Here is a 19,142-nt window from a genome sequence, read left to right as displayed (position 1 = left end):
CCCCCAATTCCTCCCAGCATCAGAGTCTCTTCCAATGAGTCAACTCTTCGCATGAGGTGGCCAAAGTGCTGAGTTTCAGCTTCAGCATCATTCCCTCCAAAGAAATCCCATGGCTGATCTCCTTCAGAATGGACTGGTTGGATCTCCTTGCAGTCCAAGGGACTCTCAAGAGTCTTCTCCAACACCACAGTTCAAAAGCATCAATTCGGCGGTCAGCCTTAGCCCCATCTTAAAACAAGTTGCCAGTTGGTGGGAGAAGCAAAGGGGATGTTCAGAATATGTGCCTTGGGCAGGTATGAAGAGCCTCTTTCTTCACCTACAGTAGGAGTTCGATCAGTATGAAAATGACATTTCTTTTGGCATGCAGGTGTAAAGCTTGGATCTGGGGGTCATCTAAGTCAGCACTAGCTCACGCTCAGTCTCTAGTAAATGAGGTACAAGGGCCAGAAGATGTTGTGGAAGGAAGTAAACAAGCCAAGTGGTAGTACAGATTCAGTAGCCACTGCCACACCTGAGAAGCCCTTGCCTGGGGCTAGTAATAGGTTGTGAAAAGTGCCATAAGAGAAACAGGAGAGATGTTGGGAGGGGATGGTAGTTGATATATTTGTCAAGGAAAGTTAGAGGAACTGCCATTTTTGTTCAAAACTGAAAATGAGGAATCAACTTTTGACAAGGGCTGGTGATGGACAGGGAGGCCTGGCGTGCTGCAATTCATGGGGTCGCAAAGAGTCGGACACCACTGAGCAACTGAACTGAACTGGGAAAGAACTTTGCAGACATACGTAACAGGACAAAGTCCTGAAATGGGAAAAAGCTGTCCAAAAGCTGGAAGGAAGTGTGGTGTCTTGAGAAGAAGTTGGAGGGATGAAAGGAGGCCACGTACTGAACACTTCTTAGATTGTAGTAAAAATTAGTTAAGTGCATCGGAAAGCCATTGAAGGATTTTAAGCAGATTTATTGCATGATCTAAACTACATTAAAAAAAAAAAAACTACTGGCTTTTATACAGAAAATGGATTACCCTTTATATTTTGAAAAGGATTCAGATGCCAATGATGACAAAAGATGACAGGTGAGGTCGTGTCCCAACCTGTGAGTTATAAATTCCTCGGGTAAATTAAAATCCCTTAGAAAACTAACCATGCCCTTTTTTTTCATTACCACCTTGTTCTCTCAATTCAGCATTTCGAAGCATCGTCCTCAGGATGCTAGTTTTAGCTGGCCCACTGGTGAACAGGAGGTGAGAGTTCTTTCCCACGAAGGCTCCAAGCTTACCCCCTGGCCCACCAGGTGGGTCTGGTCTCCAAAGTTTCGACTTTAAATCAGTCTGAGGCCTAGACCAGCCAAAAGAAATGAAACGACACACCAATATCCCTCTCTTGCACACTCTTCGAGACCAACTAAAATTCCTTACACGGAGATTACGACAACACAACAGCAGGTCCCCACGAAGCCACTCACACCAGACGACAAGCCCTGGCCACTGCGCCTGCGCCCGAGGCGGCCGTGGGGCGGAGCTTGTGTGCAGACGGAGGAGAGGCGTGCGTGCGTAGGAGCGTGCTTGCCTAACGGTTTGGAGAGTAACGGTCGCTGGGCTTCACATGTCTACTGACGTTGCTGTGTAGTTTTTGGTGGTGTAGCTTAAAAAGCAACTTAAAGGTCGTGCATTGTGCATTCCGGCCTTGGGCCACACGATAAGCGTTTGTGAGTGACTGGGACTGGAGCGAAAGTGGTGGCTTGGGGCAGGGAGAAGTTTTAAAGACCTTTTGGTGCCCCAGTCTCTAATACTGATAGATACACTCGTCGGTTTTCTACCCCTCCACACCTGGCGAGCAGGCATTTTTTCCTTAGGCTTCCCCCTTCTGACATTCTGCAAACTCGAGAGGTACTTCCATAGGTGTGAGAGTGATTAGTTCAGGGAGATTGCTTCCTCTGAAATTACATTATCTCTATCAGGTTCTCAAAATGTCATCTGTCAAGGAGCAGCTTATTGAGAATCTAATTGAGGAAGATAAAGTCTCCCAGAATAAGGTCACCATTGTTGGAACAGGTGCTGTAGGCATGGCATGTGCGATCTGTATCTTGCTGAAGGTAAGTGATAAGTTTATACTGTGGCTGAAAATAAGTGAGCACTGATAGGTCTTGTAAATGTTGAGCGCAGGGTTGCAGGGTTAACCCCTTGACAGCAAAGAAGTATCACCTGATTTTTTACTTAAGAAACATTTATTTAGAGTTGACCATGTGTGAAGCATTGTCAGGCTGTTTAAATTTATTCATAGGAGACACATTGATTACATTATTTTGTTAAGATTAAAATGTAACCTTAGCAAAATAATTTTGCTAATATTATGGGCTTCCCCGATGGCTCAGCTGGTAAAGAATCCATCAGCAGGAGACACAGGAGACTGGGGTTTAATCCATGGATCAAAAAGATCCCCTGGAGGAGGAAATGGCAACCCATTCCACTATGCTTGCCTGGAAAAAGTCCATGAACAGAGAGGATCCTGGCAGGCTGCAGTCCAAACGGTGGCAAAGAATTGGACATAACTGAGTGACTAAGCACACATATGTGTTTAGTCAGACTATTTAAATTTATTCATAGAAACATTGATTACCTTATTTTGTTAATATTATATAACGTTTTCTCTTAAAGTGATTCATCGCTTTGCCTTTCTTGAAGAGTAAATGCGTGAAAATCATATTTCCCAATGGCTTAGACTTACATTTTTTAATTATATAAGCATTACCTGCTCATTATAAAACAAAAGCACCAAATTTGATAACAATGGAAGTCCTTTGATTTTCCTTACTATTTCCAGAATATCTTTCCATGTGCCTGTTGGCTATTTGTATAGCTTTGAAGAAGTGTCTGTTTCAAATCTTTTGCCCATTTTTAAATTGAGTTTGTTGTTGTAGGAGTACTTTTTATATTCTAAATATTAACTGCTTATTGTGAAGTCGCTCAGTCGTGTCCAACTCTTTGCAATCCCATGGACTGTAGTCTACCAGGCTCCTCTGTTCATGGGATTTTCCAGGCAAGAGTACTGGAGTGGGTTGCCATTTCCTTCTCCAGGGGATCTTCCTGACCCTGATCTTGATCGAACCCAGGTCTCCTGCTTTGCAGGCAGACGCTTTACCCTCTGAGCCACCAGGGAAGCCCACTTATTAGGTAAACGATTTTCAATTATTGGGTTTCCCTTGTGGCTCAGCTGGCAAAGAATCCACCTGCAATGCTGGTGACCTGGGTTTGATCCCTGGGTTGGGGAGATCCCCTGGAGAAGGCAAAGGCTGCCCACTCCAGTATTCTGGCCTAGAGAATTCCATGGACTGTATAGTCCATGGGATTGCAAAGAGTCAGACATGACTGAGTGATTTTCATTTCACTTTGAAAAATTTTCACCCATTCCTTGGATTTCCTTTTTGTTCTGTTGGTTGTGTCCTTTGATACACACAAGTTTGAAATTAAAAAAATTATTGGAATATAGTTGCTTTACAATGTTGTGTTTCTGCTGTACAGTGGAGTGAATCAGCTACATGTATACATTTTGGTTGTTCAGTTGCTCAGTCGTGTCTGACTCTTTGCCACCCCATGGATTACAGTACACCAGGCTTCCCTGTCCTTCACCATCTCCCAGAGCTTGCTCAGGCTCATGTCCATTGAATCAGTGATACCATCCAACCATCTCATCGTATGTTGTCCCCTTCTCCTCCTGCCTTCAATCTTTCACAGCATCAGGGTCTCTTTCAATGAGTCTGCTCTTCACATCAGGTGGCCAAAGTATTGGAGCTTCAGCTTCCAATGAATATTCAGGGCTGATTTCCTTTAGGATTGACTGGTTTGATCTCCTTGCAGTAAAAGGGACTCTCGAGAGTCTTCTCCAACATCACGGTTCTAAAGCATCAGTTCTTTGGTGATCAGCTCTTTTGGTCCAGCTCTCACATCCATACATGACTTGATGTGAGAAAAACCATCCAGACCTTTGACTACTTTGTGGGCAAAGTAATGTCTTTGTTTTTTAATATGCTGTCTAGGTTTGTCATAACTTTTCTTCCAAGGAGCAAGTGTCTTTTAATTTCATGCCTGCAGTCACCATCTGCAGTGATTTTGGAGCCCAAGAAAATAGTCTGTCACTGTCTCCATTGTTTCCCCAACTATTTGCTATGAAGTGATGGGACTGGATGCCATGGCCATGATCTTAGTGTTTTGAATGTTGAGATTTAAGCCAGCTTTTTCACTCTCTTCTTTCACCTTCATCAAGAGGTTCTTTAGTTCCTCTTTGCTTTCCACCATAAGGATGGTGTCATGTGCATATCTAAGTTTTTGCTATTTCTCCTGGCAGTCTTGATTCCAGCTTGAGCTTCATCTAGCCCGGCATTTCCCATGATGTATTCTGTATATAAGTTAAGCAGGGTGACAACATACAGCCTTGACGTATTCCTTTCCCAGTTTTGAATCAGTTCATATTGTTCCATGTCCCATTCTAACTGTTGCATCTTGACCTGCATACAGATTTCTCAGGAGGCAGGTAAGGTGGTCTGATATTCCCATCTCTTTTAAGAATTTTCCAGTTTGTTGTGATTCATACAGACAAAGGCTTTAGCATAGTCAATGAAGCAGAAGATGTTTTTCTAGAATTCTCTTGCTCTTTTCTATGATCCAATGGATGTTGGCAATTTGATCTCTGGTTCCTATGCCTTTTCTAAATCCAGCTTGAACATCTGGAAGTTCTCAGTTCACGTACTGTTGAAGCCTAGCTTGGAGAATTTTGAGCATTACTTTGCTAGCTTGTGAAATGAGTGCAATTGTGTGGTGGTTTGAACAGTCTTTGGCATTGCCTTTCTTTGGGATTGGAGTGCAAACTGACCTTTTCCAGTCCTGTGGCCCCTGCTGAGTTTTCCAAATTTGCTGGCATAGTGAGTGCAGCACTTTTAACAGCATCATCTTTTAGGATTTGAAATAGCTCAACTGAAATTCCATCACCTCCACTAGCTTTGTTTGCAGTACTTCTTCCTAAGGCCTGTTTGACTTCTTGGGCAGAACCCATTTGAAGAAAGGCAGATTCCAAAGCAAATACGTGGTTTCATTAACACAGCTTAAGAAAAACATTTCCATAAGAAAAACGCATTGGTTTGCTGAGCCATTTGCAGCTCAAAGTTAAGTTCAGGTGTAACCAAGTGTCCCGACAACACAGGATTAGAAGAGAGAGAGAGAGAGAAACGTCTGCCACTTGCAGTTTATTTCCTCCTGCCCCTTAGGGATTCCTAGCCTTCCTACCTGACTCATTCCTGCTGCTGCTGCTAAGTCACTTCAGTCGTGTTCAACTCTGTGCGACCCCATAGATGGCAGCCCACCAGGCTCCCCCATCCCTGGGATTCTCCAGGCAAGAACACTGGAGTGGTTTGCCATTTCCTTCTATGCATGAAAGTGAAAAGTGAAAGTGAAGTCGCTCAGTCCTGTCTGACTCCTGGCGACCCCATGGACTGCAGCCCACCAGGCTCCTCTGTCCATGGGATTTTCCAGGCAAGAGTACTGGAGTGGGGTGCCATTGCCTTCCCTACTGTCATTCCTAGCCCCTCATTTTTGGACTTCCTTCCATTTAGGTCACCACAGAGCACTGAGTATAGAGTTCCCTGTGCTATATAGTAGGTTCTCATCAGTTATCTATTTTATGCATAGTATCAATAGTGTATATACATCAATCTCAATTTCCCAATTCATCCCACCTCCTTCTCCCCCTTGGTGTCCGTATGTTGTCTACATCTGTGTCTCTTATTCCTGCTTTGCAAATAAGTGTTCATATGTACCATTTTTCTAGATTCCATGTATATGCATTACCATGCAATATTTGTTTTTCTTTTTCTGACTTTGCAGTTCAATTTATCTTTTTACTTTTGTTATTGTGCTTTTGGTATTATATCCAAAAATCACTGCCAAACCCAATGTCATGAAGTTTTCCCTCTATCTTTTCTCCTAAGGGTTTTATAGTTTTGGGGCTTACATTTAGCTCTTTGATCCATTTTTGGTTAATTTTATCTGTGGTATGATGTGGGCTTCCCTGGTGACTTAGAGGTTAAAGCATCCGCCTGGAATGCGGGAGACCCAGGCTCAATCCCTGGGTCAGGAAGATCCCTGGGGAAGGAAATGGCAACCCACTCCAGTACTCTTGCCTGGAGAATCCCATGGAGGGAGGAGCCTGGTAGGCTACAGTCCATGGAGTCGCAGAGAGTCAGACACGACTGAGTGACTTCACACACACACACACATATGGTATAATGTAAACAGTCCAACCTTATTCTTTTGCATGTAAGTGTCCAGTTATCCCAATACCATTTGTTGAAAATGCTATCCTTTGCCTACTGAATAATCCTGGCACTCTTGTCAAAAAATATCTGACAACATATGTGGGAATTTTCCCCCCTGGACTCTCTTCTGTTCCATTGATCTACATGTCTCTTTACGTCAGTACCACACTGTTTTGATTACTGTAGCTTTGTCATAAATATTGAAATCAGGAAGCTTAAGATCACCTTCTTTATTCCTTTTGAAGATTGTTTTGGTTATACAGAGTCTCTTGAGATTCCATAAGAATTGTAGAATGGAATTTTCTAATTCTTGAAACAAATGCCATTGGGATTTTTGTAGTGGTTGCATTATATCTGAAGATTGCTTGGAGTAGTATTGCCATCTTAATAAAACTTTATCTTCCAGTCCATGAACGTAGGATGTCTGTTTACTTGTTTCTTCTTTAATTTGTTTCAGCAGTTTTGTAGTTTTCATTGTTAAGTTTTTCACCTCTCTAAATGTTTTAAAGGTATTTTTTAGTCTTTATAGCAACCTTAGGAGGCAGGTACTGTTATCATCTCCATTTATAGATGAAAATACTGAAGCATATATGTTAAAGAGCTTGCTCATGGTCAAATGTCTAAGAGGTAAAAGGGCCAGAATTCATTTCCATTTTCTAAGCTCACAGACACTGTGCTCATTTGTTATGCCTGGGCCATATGCCCATTTGTGAAGAAACTGCTGAGTCTAGAAGGAAGGATGAAACAATTGGTTGGGTCTGGATGTATGGTTACTTACCCCTAAGTTGGAGGGCCAGCGTTAATTGTAATATACCAAGCCACATGAAGAGGTTTCCCAGAGGTGCCTACCTTTCATTTTTGGCCATAAGGATTCATACTAAAAACAGCTTCAACCAGTTCAGAAATTAGGCAAAAGGGTTAAATATAATAAAGTCCTTTGAAAGGATTTCATAAGTTTTCATTTGTTTTAAAGCTGTTATCTGAAGTGGGAAAAAAAACAATTCTGAAAAACTTAACAATTACTTGAAGGCAAAACAATTAATACTTTTTGCTACATTCTGTTGTTTACCTTAACTTCTGGTGTCTTTAGGTACATTCAGTTCAATTGCTCAGTCGTGTCTGACTCTTTGCGACCCCATGAACCGCAGCACGCCAGGCCTCCCTGTCCATCACCAACTCCCGAAGTTTACTCAAACTCATGTCCATTGATCGGTGGTGCCATCCAACCATCTCATCCTGTGTCGTCCCCTTCTCCTCCCGCCTACAATCTTTCCCAGCATCAGGGTCTTTTCAAATGAGTCAGCTCTTCGCATCAGGTGGCCAAAGTATAGGCACATTAAAAGACTTATTTTCTTTCTGGCCAAGCCTTGCAGCTTGCAGGATCTCAGTTCCCTGAACAGGGATTGAGAGATTGAACCCAAGCCATGGCAGTGAAAGCCCAAAATCGTAACCACTAGGCCACCAAAGAACTCCTGTAAAGAATTATTATTTTTATACCACTTTTTCTACTAAAAATGTAGCACTTCTTTGCACATTCTTTACCATCTGAGCTATAGGGAAGTCCGATTATAAAATAACCACATAAAATTTTTTCTTTTTCTCTTAAAATTGAAATGGGAATATTTTATTCAGTCCTTTCATGTATTTTAGGATTTGGCTGATGAGCTTGCCCTTATTGATGTTGTAGCAGACAAACTGAAGGGAGAAACAATGGATCTTCAACATGGTAGTCTTTTCTTTAATACTCCAAAGATCATCTCTGGAAAAGGTTAGTTTTATAAAATTATTTTCAAAACTTAAAAAAAATAGTGAAGTCTATCAAACTGTTGTCAATAAGTATAAAATTTAAAATAGCCCCTTTGTAATTAGGACATATAATTTAGAAGGTTAGTATTTTTTAAAAAGAACATTCCATTCTGATTGGAGAATATTTGATTAATACAAAAACAGTATTAAACTTTTTAAATCTCTCTTGTTAATGGTTTTGTGTATTTCTTTACTTTCTCTATTCGTTTTTTACACAACTGACATTGTATTATATAAATGCTTTTTAAGCTTGTCATTCAGTTGTATATATTTTCCCAAAGATGTGCAGTCTCAAATAGTTTTTGTAATATTATTGATGTATTTATCTATATTCTTGGTTTTTTTTGATGTGTGTATCTATATTTTTAACCTGTTTTTAGACAACCAGGTTTCAGGGTATAGTTTGAAGCTATAGAAGAGGAAATGGAGAGCTTAGCCCCATTAGCATTAACATTATGTTTTGGGCAACTAAGAATGCTTAGAGAATTAGGAAAAATAATTATTTAATCATAAAGTATTATATTTAGTGTGCTTTTTGGTAATGTGATTCAACAGATCTACTTGCTACTAGAAGCCCTCTTGTCTAACATGATTGGAACTGAAAGTGGTTACTTACTTTTAAAGTGCCTGTTAGAACCATAAAATTTTATATTGACCTGAAACATGTAAATGTACAAGAACTTCATTTGCTAATTTTCTGATTGGAGGGTAAGACCTTTGAGCATGGCTCAGCTGATTGGAGTTTTTGCAGTATTTTTTTTTTTAAATAGCCTACCAGTAATAATCATTTCTATTTCTTTAAAGTACTATAATTAGTTTAAAGCTACTCATGAAGCAGTCTAATCACAACATGCTAATAAATTTTTATGGTTTTTCTTCATTTTTATTTCTCTTATAACTAAAAGGAAGATTTTTAAACAGCTTTTTTTAACATGCCTTTCTAAAACATTCAACTTAATTTTCATAGTAACAGTCATTAAAAAATTAACTATGAAATACGACAAATTCTTGATATGCAGCAACTCATAAGCACAGAAGTATACAGACATATTAGAAGTCTACTATTAATAGGTGAGAGTGTTCAGTGTACCTTGGGTACCTTGTTTTATATCAGTTAATCTATTGAATTTGTTGAGCAGAGTCAAGTTAAAAAGCTACTCCTGTATTAAAATACTTTTAAAAATCATTCAGCTTTTAATTTCTAGTAATATGGCAGGATAAGTACCTGAATCAATCCTTTTGCTATAAATAACAAAACTTCTGCAAAAAATATGAAAGAATAAATATCAATACTTAAAGAATTGATAAGCTCTTAATAAAGTTAAGAGATTTTCAGAACAGGCACTGAATGAAGGCAGGAGATGATAGAGTTAAACAGCACTGTTGCTAGTTTTCAATAGCTAGCGTTAGCCAAACCTAGTGAACTTGAATTTTGGTTTTCCCTGCCTCAGAGGACTTAGCAGACTGGAGACAGCCTAATTTGAGGAGGTGCGTAGGAAATAACCCCATAAAGCAAAGCCCCAGTGGACTACACCAGGGATCAGTAAACTTTTTTCTGTAAAGGGTCATATAGTAAGTATTTCAGGCTTTGTGAGCAACATAGTCTCTGTCAAAACTTGCAGCCCTCCTGTTACATTAAAGCATCCATTTACAATACATAAGCATGTGGGTATGGCTATGTTCCAATGAGACTTTATTTACAAAAACAGGTAGTAGAACAGATTTGGCTTGCTGGCCTTAATTTGCCAATTTCTTAATGTAAGAATGACCTGGAAATGATTCCCTTCTCTGTATCTCTGGGAACTGCAAGTAAAATTGACTGTCTCAGAAATGCTTTAGTAAAAGAAGGAAATGGCTGCTAAGGATTTGGAGCCACAAGTTGGCCCTTAATTAAATTCCAATAAAAGCTTAGCAATCTTAAGATAGTCTCTGGAGGAAATACATTTTATTTAAGGCTTCAAAGAACTTCCCCAAATAAAGTTTCATGGAAGGTAAACATCTCACAGTATGAATAATTAGATCTACAACACAAATAAGCAGAAACCGACAGAGGCCACAGTAGATTTCTGATAAAGAAATTATAAAACAAATTATAATTTAACTGTGATTATTTAAAGAATAAAGTGCAAGCTTGAAAATATCAGTATAAGATAGGAAACTATAAGAAAAAGAACAGATTTTTATAAATAACCAAATATTAATATAACTTCTGACTATGAAATGGACTGAAATAAAAAATTAATAGATTTCATAATAGATTTCAAATAGACATATTTGAAGAAACAAGTGGTGAATCTAAGGCAGTTACCCAGAAGATGGCAAGAAGTAGAAAATATGACAGGTTAAGAATCATGGAGGATAGAGTGAGACAGTGTAAAATACTTCTACTTAGAAGAGTCGGTGAGGCAGAGGAAGTACTTGAAAAGATTTTGACTCAGCATTTTGGAGAACTGATGAAAAACAACCCATGGATTCAAGACAAATAATCTCAAGACGGATAAATAAAAATCCCCATTTAGACACAGTCTTGTGAAATTCAGTCAGTTCAGTTCAGTCACTCAGTCGTGTCTGACTCTTTGCGACCCCATGAATCGCAGCACCCCAGGCCTCCCTGTCCATCACCATGTCCTGGAGTTCACTCAGACTCACGTCCATCGAGTCCGTGATGCCATCTAGCCATCTCATCCTCGGTCGTCCCCTTCTCCTCCTGCCCCCAGTCTCTCCCAGCATCAGAATCTTTTCCAATGAGTCAACTCTTCGCATGAGGTAGCCAAAGTACTTGAGCTTCAGCTTTAGCATCATTCCTTCCAAAGAAATCCCAGGGCTGATCTCCTTCAGAATGGACTGGTTGGATCTCCTTGCAGTCCAAGGGACTCTCAAGAGTCTTCTCCAACACCACAGTTCAAAAGCATCAATTCTTCGGCGCTCAGCCTTCTTCACAGTCCAACTCTCACATCCATACATGACTACTGGAAAAACCATAGCCTTGACTAGATGGACCTTAGTCAGCAAAGTAATGTCTCTGCTTTTGAATATACTATCTAGGTTGGTCATAGCTTTTCTTCCAAGGAGTAAGCGTCTTTTAATTTCATGGCTGCAGTCACCATCTGCAGTGATTTTGGAGCCCCCAAAAATAAAGTCTGACACTGTTTCCACTGTTTCCCCATCTATTTCCCATGAAGTGATGGGACCAGATGCCATGATCTTCGTTTTCTGAATGTTGAGCTTTAAGCCAACTTTTTCACTCTCCTCTTTCACTTCCATCAAGAGGCTTTTTAGTTCCTCTTCACTTTCTTCCATAAGGGTGGTGTCATCCGCATATCTGAGGTTCTTGATATTTCTCCCGGCAATCTTGATTCCAGCTTGTGTTTCTTCCAGTCCAGTGTTACTCATGATGTACTCTGCATAGAAGTTAAATAAGCAGGGTGACAATACACAGCCTTGATGTACTCCTTTTCCTATTTGGAAACAGTCTGTTGTTCCACGTCCAGTTCTAACTGTTGCTTCCTGACCGGCATACCGATTTCTCAAGAGGCAGGTCAGGTGGTCTGGTATTCCCATCTCTTTCAGAATTTTCCACAGTTTACTGTGATCCACACAGTCAAAGGCTTTGGCATAGTCAATAAAGCAGAAATAGATGTTTTTCTGGAACTCTCTTGCCTCTTCAATGATCCAGCAGATGTTGGCAATTTGATCTCTGGTTCCTCTGCCTTTTCTAAAACCAGCTCGAACATCTGGAAGTTCACGGTTCACGTATTGCTGAAGCCTGGCTTGGAGAATTTTGAGCATTACTTTACTAGCATGTGAGATGAGTGCAATTGTGCGGTAGTTTGAGCATTCTTTGGCATTGGCTTTCTTTGGAATTGGAATGAAAACTGACGTTTTCCAGTCCTGTGGCCCCTGCTGAGTTTTCCAAATTTGCTGGCATATTGAGTGCAGCACTTTCACAGCATCGTCTTTTAGGATTTGAAATAGCTCAACTGGAATTCCATCACCTCCACTAGCTTTGTTCGTAGCGATGCTTTCCAAGGCCCACTTGACTTCACATTCCAGGATGTCTGGCTCTAGATGAGTGATCACACCATCATGATTATCTGGGTCGTGAAGATCTTTTTTGTACAGTTCTTCTGTGTATTCTTGCCACCTCTTCTTAATATCTTCTGCTTCTGTTAGGTCCATACCATTTCTGTCCTTTATCAAGCCCATCTTGGCATGAAATGTTCCCTTGGTATCTCTAATTTTCTTGAAGAGATCTCTAGTCTTTCCCATTCTGTTGTTTTCCTCTATTTCTTTGCACTGATCGCTGAAGAAGGCTTTCTTATCTCTTCTTGCTACTCTTTGGAACTCTGCATTCAGATGCTTATATCTTTCCTTTTCTCCTTTGCTTTTTGCCTCTCTTTTCACAGCTATTTGTAAGGCCTCCTCAGACAGCCATTTTGCTTTTTTGCATTTCTTTTCTATAGGGATGGTCTTGATCCCTGTCTCCTGTACAATGTCACAAACCTCATTCCATAGTTCATCAGGCACTCTATCTATCAGATCTAGGCCCTTAAATCTATTTCTCACTTCCACTGTATAATCATAAGGGATTTGATTTAGGTCATACCTGAATGGTCTAGCGGTATTCCCTGCTTTTTTCAATTTGAGTCTGAATATGGTAATAATGAGTTCATGATCTGAGCCACAGTCAGCTCCTGGTCTTGTTTTTGTTGACTGTATAGAGCTTCTCCATCTTTGGCTACAAAGAATATAATCAATCTGATTTCGGTGTTGACCATCTGGTGATGTCCATGTGTAGAGTCTTCTCTTGTGTTGTTGGAAGAGGGTGTTTGCTATGACCAGTGCACTTTCTTGGCAAAACTCCATTGGTCTTTGCCCTGCTTCATTCCACATTCCAAGGCCAAATTTGCCTGTTACTCCAGGTGTTTCTTGACTTCCTACTTTTGCATTCCAGTCCCCTATAATGAAAAGGACATCTTTTTTGGGTGTTAGTTCTAAAAAGTCTTGTAGGTCTTCATAGAACCATTCAAGTTCATCTTCTTCAGCGTTGCTGGTTGGGGTATAGACTTGGATAACTGTGATATTGAATGGTTTGCCTTGGATACGAACAGAGATCATTCTGTCGTTTTGAGATTGCATCCAAGTACTGCATTTCGGACTCTTTTGTTGACCATGATGGCTACTCCATTTCTTCTGAGGGATTCCTGCCTGCAGTAGTAGATATAATGGTCATCTGAGTTAAATTCATCCATTCCAGTCCATTTTAGTTCGCTGATTCCTAGAATGTCAACGTTCACTCTTGCCGTCTCTTGTTTGACCACTTCCAATTTGGCTTGATTCATGGACCTGACATTCCAGGTTCCTATGCAATATTGCTCTTTACAGCATCAGACCTTGCTTCTATCACCAGTCACATCCACAGCTGGGTATTGTTTTTGCTTGGCTTCATCCCTTCATTCCAAGATAAGAGAAACCCAAGTAAGATGGTAGGTGTTGCAAGAGGGCATCAGAGGGCAGACACACTGAAACCATACTCACAGAAAACTAGTCAATATAATCACACTAGGACCACAGCCTTGTCTAACTCAATGAAACCAAGCCACACCTGCGGGGCAACCCAAGACAGGCAGGTCATGGTGGAGAGGTCTGACAGAATGTGGTCCACTGGAGAAGGGAATGGCAAACCACTTCAGTATTCTTGCCTTTAGAACCCCATGAACAGTTTGAAAAGGCAAAATGATAGGATACTGAAAGAGGAACTCCCCAGGTCAGTAGGTGCCCAATATGCTACTGGAGGTCAGTGAAGATAACGTTACTGTGTGGAAAATCTGTTCATTCGGAAGTGCAAGCCATGGCAGTAGTAGAGTACTTTAATACCATCACCGTACAGTAGACTTTTAAAGAATTAAGGCACAGAGATCCTGGCAGTCTTGATCCAGATATTTTCTGTTTCCTTCTTTAGATTACAGTGTATCTGCAAATTCCAGATTAGTTATTATTACAGCAGGTGCACGGCAGCAAGAGGGAGAAAGTCGCCTTAACCTGGTCCAGCGTAATGTGGATATCATGAAGTCAGCCATTCCTGCCATAGTCCAAAATAGTCCTGACTGTAAGATGCTTATTGTTTCAAATCCAGGTGAGTCTTTTCTATTCCCTTTAACTGCATAAGGATGATATTTCCTTTCAGATCAGTTACTCAGTCATGTCCGACTCTTTGCGACCCCACCGACTGTAGCACGCCATGCCTCCCTGTCTGTCAGCAACTCCCAGAGCTTACTCAAACTCATGACCATCGCATTAGTGATAGTATCCAACCAAATCATCTTCTGTCGTCCCCTTCTCCTCCTGCCTTCAATCTTTCCCAGCATCAAGGGTCTTTTCCAATGAGTCGGCTCTTCGCATCAGGTGGCCAAAGTATTGGAGGTTCAGCTTCAGCATCAGTCCTTCCAGTGAATATTCAGGACTGATTTCCTTTAGGATGGACTGGTTGGATCTCCTTGCATTCCAGGGGACTCTCAAGAGTTTTCTCCAACACCACAGTTCAAAAGCATCTGTTCTTTAGCACTCAGCTTTCTTTATAGTCCAACTTTCACATCCATACATGACTACATAGCTTTGACTAGACAGACCTTTGTTGGCAAAGTAATGTCCCTGCTTTTGATTATGCTATCTAGGTTGCTCATAACTTTTGTTCTAAGAAGCAAGTGTCTTTTAATTTCATGGGTGCAATCACCATCTGCAGTGATTTTGGAGCCCCCCAAAATAAAGTCTGACACTGTTTCCACTGTTTCCCCATCTATTTGCCATGAAGTGATGGGACCGGATGTCATGATCTTAGTTTTCCTAATGTTGAGTTTTAAGCCAACCTTTTTACTCTCCTCTTTCATTTTCATCAAGAGGCTCTTTAGTTCTTCACTTTCTGCCTTAAGGGTGATGTCATCTGTGTCACTGAGGTTATTGATATTTCTCCAGGCAATCTTGATTCCAGCTTGTGCTTCATCTAACCCAGCATTTCACATGATATACTCTGCATGTAAGTTAAATAAGCAGGGTGACAATATACAGCCTTGACGTACTCCTTTCCCGTTTTGGAACCAGTCTTGTTGTTCCATGTCCAGTTCTAATTGTTGCTTCTTGACCTGCATACAGATTTCTCAGGAGGCAGGTCAGGTGGTCTGATAGTCCCATCTCTTTAAGAATTTTCCACAGTTTGTTGTGATCCACACAGTCAAAGGCTTTGGCGTAGTCAATAAATCAAAAGTAGATGTTTTTCTGGAACTCTGGATTTTTCAATGATCCAGTGGATTTTGGCAATTTGATCCCTGGTTCCTCTGCCTTTTCTGAATCCAACTTGAACATCTGGAAGTTTATGGCGCACGTACTGTTGAAGCCTGGCTTGGAGAATTTTGAGTATTATTTTGCTAGCGTGTGAGATGAGTGCAATTGTGCAGTAGTATGAACATTCTTTGCCATTGCCTTTCTTTGAGATTGGAACGAAAACTGACCTTTCCATAGCATTTCCTTTTTTTTTTTCCTTTTTACAACAACGTCATTTAGCAAATTTATGACGATAAACCACACCCATCCAAAGTACACAATGCTTTTGTTTTTCCCAGCATTATTGATGTATAATTGACATGTAAGTTTTATGTATTGTTGTTTAGTCACTAAGTTGTGTCCAACTCTTGTGTGACCTCTTGGACTGTCACCTGCCAGGCTTCTCTGTCCGTGGGATTTCCCAGGTAAGAATAAAGGAGTGGGTTGCTATTTCCTTCTCTAGGGGATCTTCCCAACCTAGGGATCAAACCCGTATCTCCTGCATTGGCAGCTGGATTCTTTACCACTGAGCCACCAGGGAAGCCTGTCCTATGCTGTTTATCATATTTATGTGTGGAATCAAAAAAAAAGGTACAGAGGAACTTATTTACAAAAGAAGTAGAGTCCCGGATGTAGAAAACAAACTTACGGTTTACCAGGGGAGGGGGAGGGAAGGATAAACTGGGAGATTGGAATTTACATATACACACTACTACACATAAAACAGACAACAATAGGCACTAGTGTATAGCACAGAGAGCTCTAATCAATACTCCATAATGGCCTACATAGGAAAAGAATCTAAAAAAGAGTGGATATATGTACATATATATATTGTTTTGTGACTTTTATGAGTTAATTTTGTCAAGTCTGTATTCTTTATTATACATGGACACATAAGTCTGTTTCATCTGTTTAGTGATCTACCAAGAGTGGGTATATGTATAGCTGATTCACTTTGCTGTATACCGGAAACTGACGCAACATTGTAAATCAGCTATACTCCGAAAAGGGGCTTCCCAGGTAGTGGAGTGGTAAAGAATCTGCCTGCCAGTGTAGGAGACACAAGAGACACAGATTCAATCCCTGGGTCAGAAAAATCCCCTAGAGAAGGGAATCGCAACCCACTCCAGTGTTATTGCCTGGGAAATCCCATGGACAAAAGGAGCCTGGTGTAGGCTATAGTCCATGGGCTTGCAAAGAGTTGGACAGGACTGAGCACACACACAGAATACTCTAATAAAAATTGAAAAAAATATTTTATTCAAAAGAGAATAAAAAGACACAGTAAAGTGAAAATAAAAAGATGGAAAAAGATATCGCATACAGATAGAAGCTAAAAGAAAGCTGGAGTTGCTATACTGATATCACGGAAATTAGACTTTAACACAAAAATTATTTTTGTAGACCAGAATATTATATAATGATAAAAGGCTAATAGATGCAGATAAGGCAGTAAACAATATTCCACACTGAATTACGATTTTAAAAAATAATTTACCAACCCATGAATGAAAGGAATTTTCTTCAACCTCATAAAAAAATATTTATTAAAAAACCCCAGCAAGCCTTATAGATGATATGGGGTGGGAGGGGGGAGGGGGATTCAGGATTGGAAGCTCGTATACACCCGTGGCTGATTCATGTCAATGTATGGCAAAACTAATACGGTATTGTAAAGTAAAATAAAGTAAAAATAAAATTAAAACAAAACAAAACCCTAGCTAGCCTTATACTTGATGGTACTAGACTGAATGATTTTACTTCTAAGACCAGGAATGAGGCAGTGAGACTTGCTTTTGCCACTTGTGTTTAGCATCATGCTAGAAATTCTAGGCAGAGTAACTGAATAGAGATTTATCAGATATTTTAAATGAACTATTTTAACTATGGCTAAAGAACTAAAATACAGCATGTCTAAAGAACTAAAGGAAATAATGAGGCTGATCTCTCACCAAATGGTGATTATTACTAAATAGATAAATAATATTTTTTAGAAAAGAATAGAAATTCTGAAGTTAAAAAGTTAAATGAACATTAACTAGAGGGACTCAATAGCAGAGTGAGAAGGCAGAAGAAAGAATCAGTGGACTTGAAGACAGGGTAGTTGTTTAATGCCTGGGCTTTCTCAGGGAGTTTCTGTTGATGTTTTTTTCTCTTTGTAGGATATGTATTTGCTTATTTTGTTTCATGCCTCATAATTTGTTGAAACTTGAACATTAAAAAACTACAATAGGAAAACTCTGTAAATGAAATTCTTTCTTCTCAGTGTTTGCTCTACATCAGCTTGTTGTAGATTGTTTTGTGACTTTTATGAGTTAATTCTGTCAAGTCTGTATTTTTTATTATATGTAGACCCAGAAGTCTATGTTTCATCTGTTTAGTGATCTGCCATTGGTTGGACAAAACTTTCCTTAAATGCTTGGAACCAAAAGATACGGGGCTTTGTGTACAGTCTTTGGTGCAGGGCTCTGTGTACAAGTTGGGGCATGCCTTCAGTACTTAGCCAGGCAGTTAATAACTGTGCCTTAGCCTTTACTTCCTGCTTTCATAGAACCTCATGGTTCAGTTCAGTTCAGTTCAGTCGCTCAGTCAGGTCCGATTCTTTGCGACCCCATGAATCACAGCACCCCAGGCCTCCCTGTCCATCACCAACTCCCGGAGTTCACTCAGACTCGCGTCCATCGAGTCAGTGATGCCATCCAGCCATCTCATCCTCTGTCGTCCCCTTCTTCTCCTGCCCCCAATCCCTCCCAGCATCTAAGTCTTTTCCAATGAGTCAACTCTTCGCATGAGGTGGCCAAAGTACTGGAGTTTCAGCTTTAGCATCCTTCCATCCAAATAAATCCCAGGGTTGATCTCCTTCAGAATGGACTGGTTGGATCTCCTTGCAGTCCAAGGGACTCTCAAGAGTCTTCTCCAACACCACAGATCAAAAGCATCAATTCTTTGGCGCTCAGCCTTCTTCACAGTCCAACTCTCACATCCGTACATGACCACTGGAAAAACCATAGCCTTGACTAGACGGACCTTAGTCGGCAAAGTAATGTCTCTGCTTTTGAATATACTATCTAGGTTGGTCATAACTTTTCTTCCAAGGAGTAAGCGTCTTTTAATTTCATGGCTGCAGTCACCATCTGCAGTGATTTTGGAGCCCCCAAAAATAAAGTCTGACACTGTTTCCACTGTTTCCCCATCTATTTCCCGTGAAGTGATGGGACTGGATGCCATGATCTTCGTTTTCTGAATATTGAGCTTTAAGCCAACTTTTTCACTTTCCTCTTTCACTTCCATCAAGAGGCTTTTTAGTTCCTCTTCACTTTCTACCATAAGGGTGGTGTCATCTGCATATCTGAGGTTCTTGATATTTCTCCCGGCAATCTTGATTCTAGCTTGTGTTTCTTCCAGTCCAGTATTTCTCATGATGTACTCTGCATAGAAGTTAAATAAGCAGGGTGACAATATACAGCCTTGACGTACTCCTTTTCCTATTTGGAAACAGTCTGTTGTTCCACGTCCAGTTCTAACTGCTGCTTCCTGGCCTGCATACCGATTTCTCAAGAGGCAGGTCAGGTGGTCTGGTATTCCCATCTCTTTCAGAATTTTCCACAGTTTACTGTGATCCACACAGTCAAAGGCTTTGGCATAGTCAATAAAGCAGAAATAGATGTTTTTCTGGAACTCTCTTGCTTCTTCGATGATCCAGCAGATGTTGG

The 19,142-nt window shown here is 40.5% G+C and overlaps 1 protein-coding gene across 2 annotated transcripts in view; it reads left to right on the top strand.

Moving 5' to 3' along the window:
- The first annotated feature begins 1,524 nt into the window (after positions 1-1,524).
- Positions 1,525-19,142, top strand: part of LOC101118315 (L-lactate dehydrogenase C chain) — a 36,559-nt gene continuing 18,941 nt past the window's right edge. Inside the window, exons 1-3 of one of the 2 annotated variants that reach the window (XM_027959707.3) lie at positions 1,525-2,091; positions 7,954-8,071; positions 14,072-14,245. In XM_027959707.3, coding sequence (XP_027815508.1) covers positions 1,966-2,091; positions 7,954-8,071; positions 14,072-14,245 — 418 coding nt within the window. In that variant the 5' untranslated portion in view covers positions 1,525-1,965. The remainder of the gene's footprint in view (positions 2,092-7,953; positions 8,072-14,071; positions 14,246-19,142) is intronic. The other variant, XM_027959706.3, reaches the window with a different exon arrangement.

Source organism: Ovis aries, chromosome 21 (assembly GCF_016772045.2).
Source record: "Ovis aries strain OAR_USU_Benz2616 breed Rambouillet chromosome 21, ARS-UI_Ramb_v3.0, whole genome shotgun sequence".
NCBI classification, from domain to species: domain Eukaryota; kingdom Metazoa; phylum Chordata; class Mammalia; order Artiodactyla; family Bovidae; genus Ovis; species Ovis aries.
The sequence above is the reverse complement of the archived record's forward strand: the minus strand, read 5'-3'. Positions and strand labels throughout refer to the sequence as shown.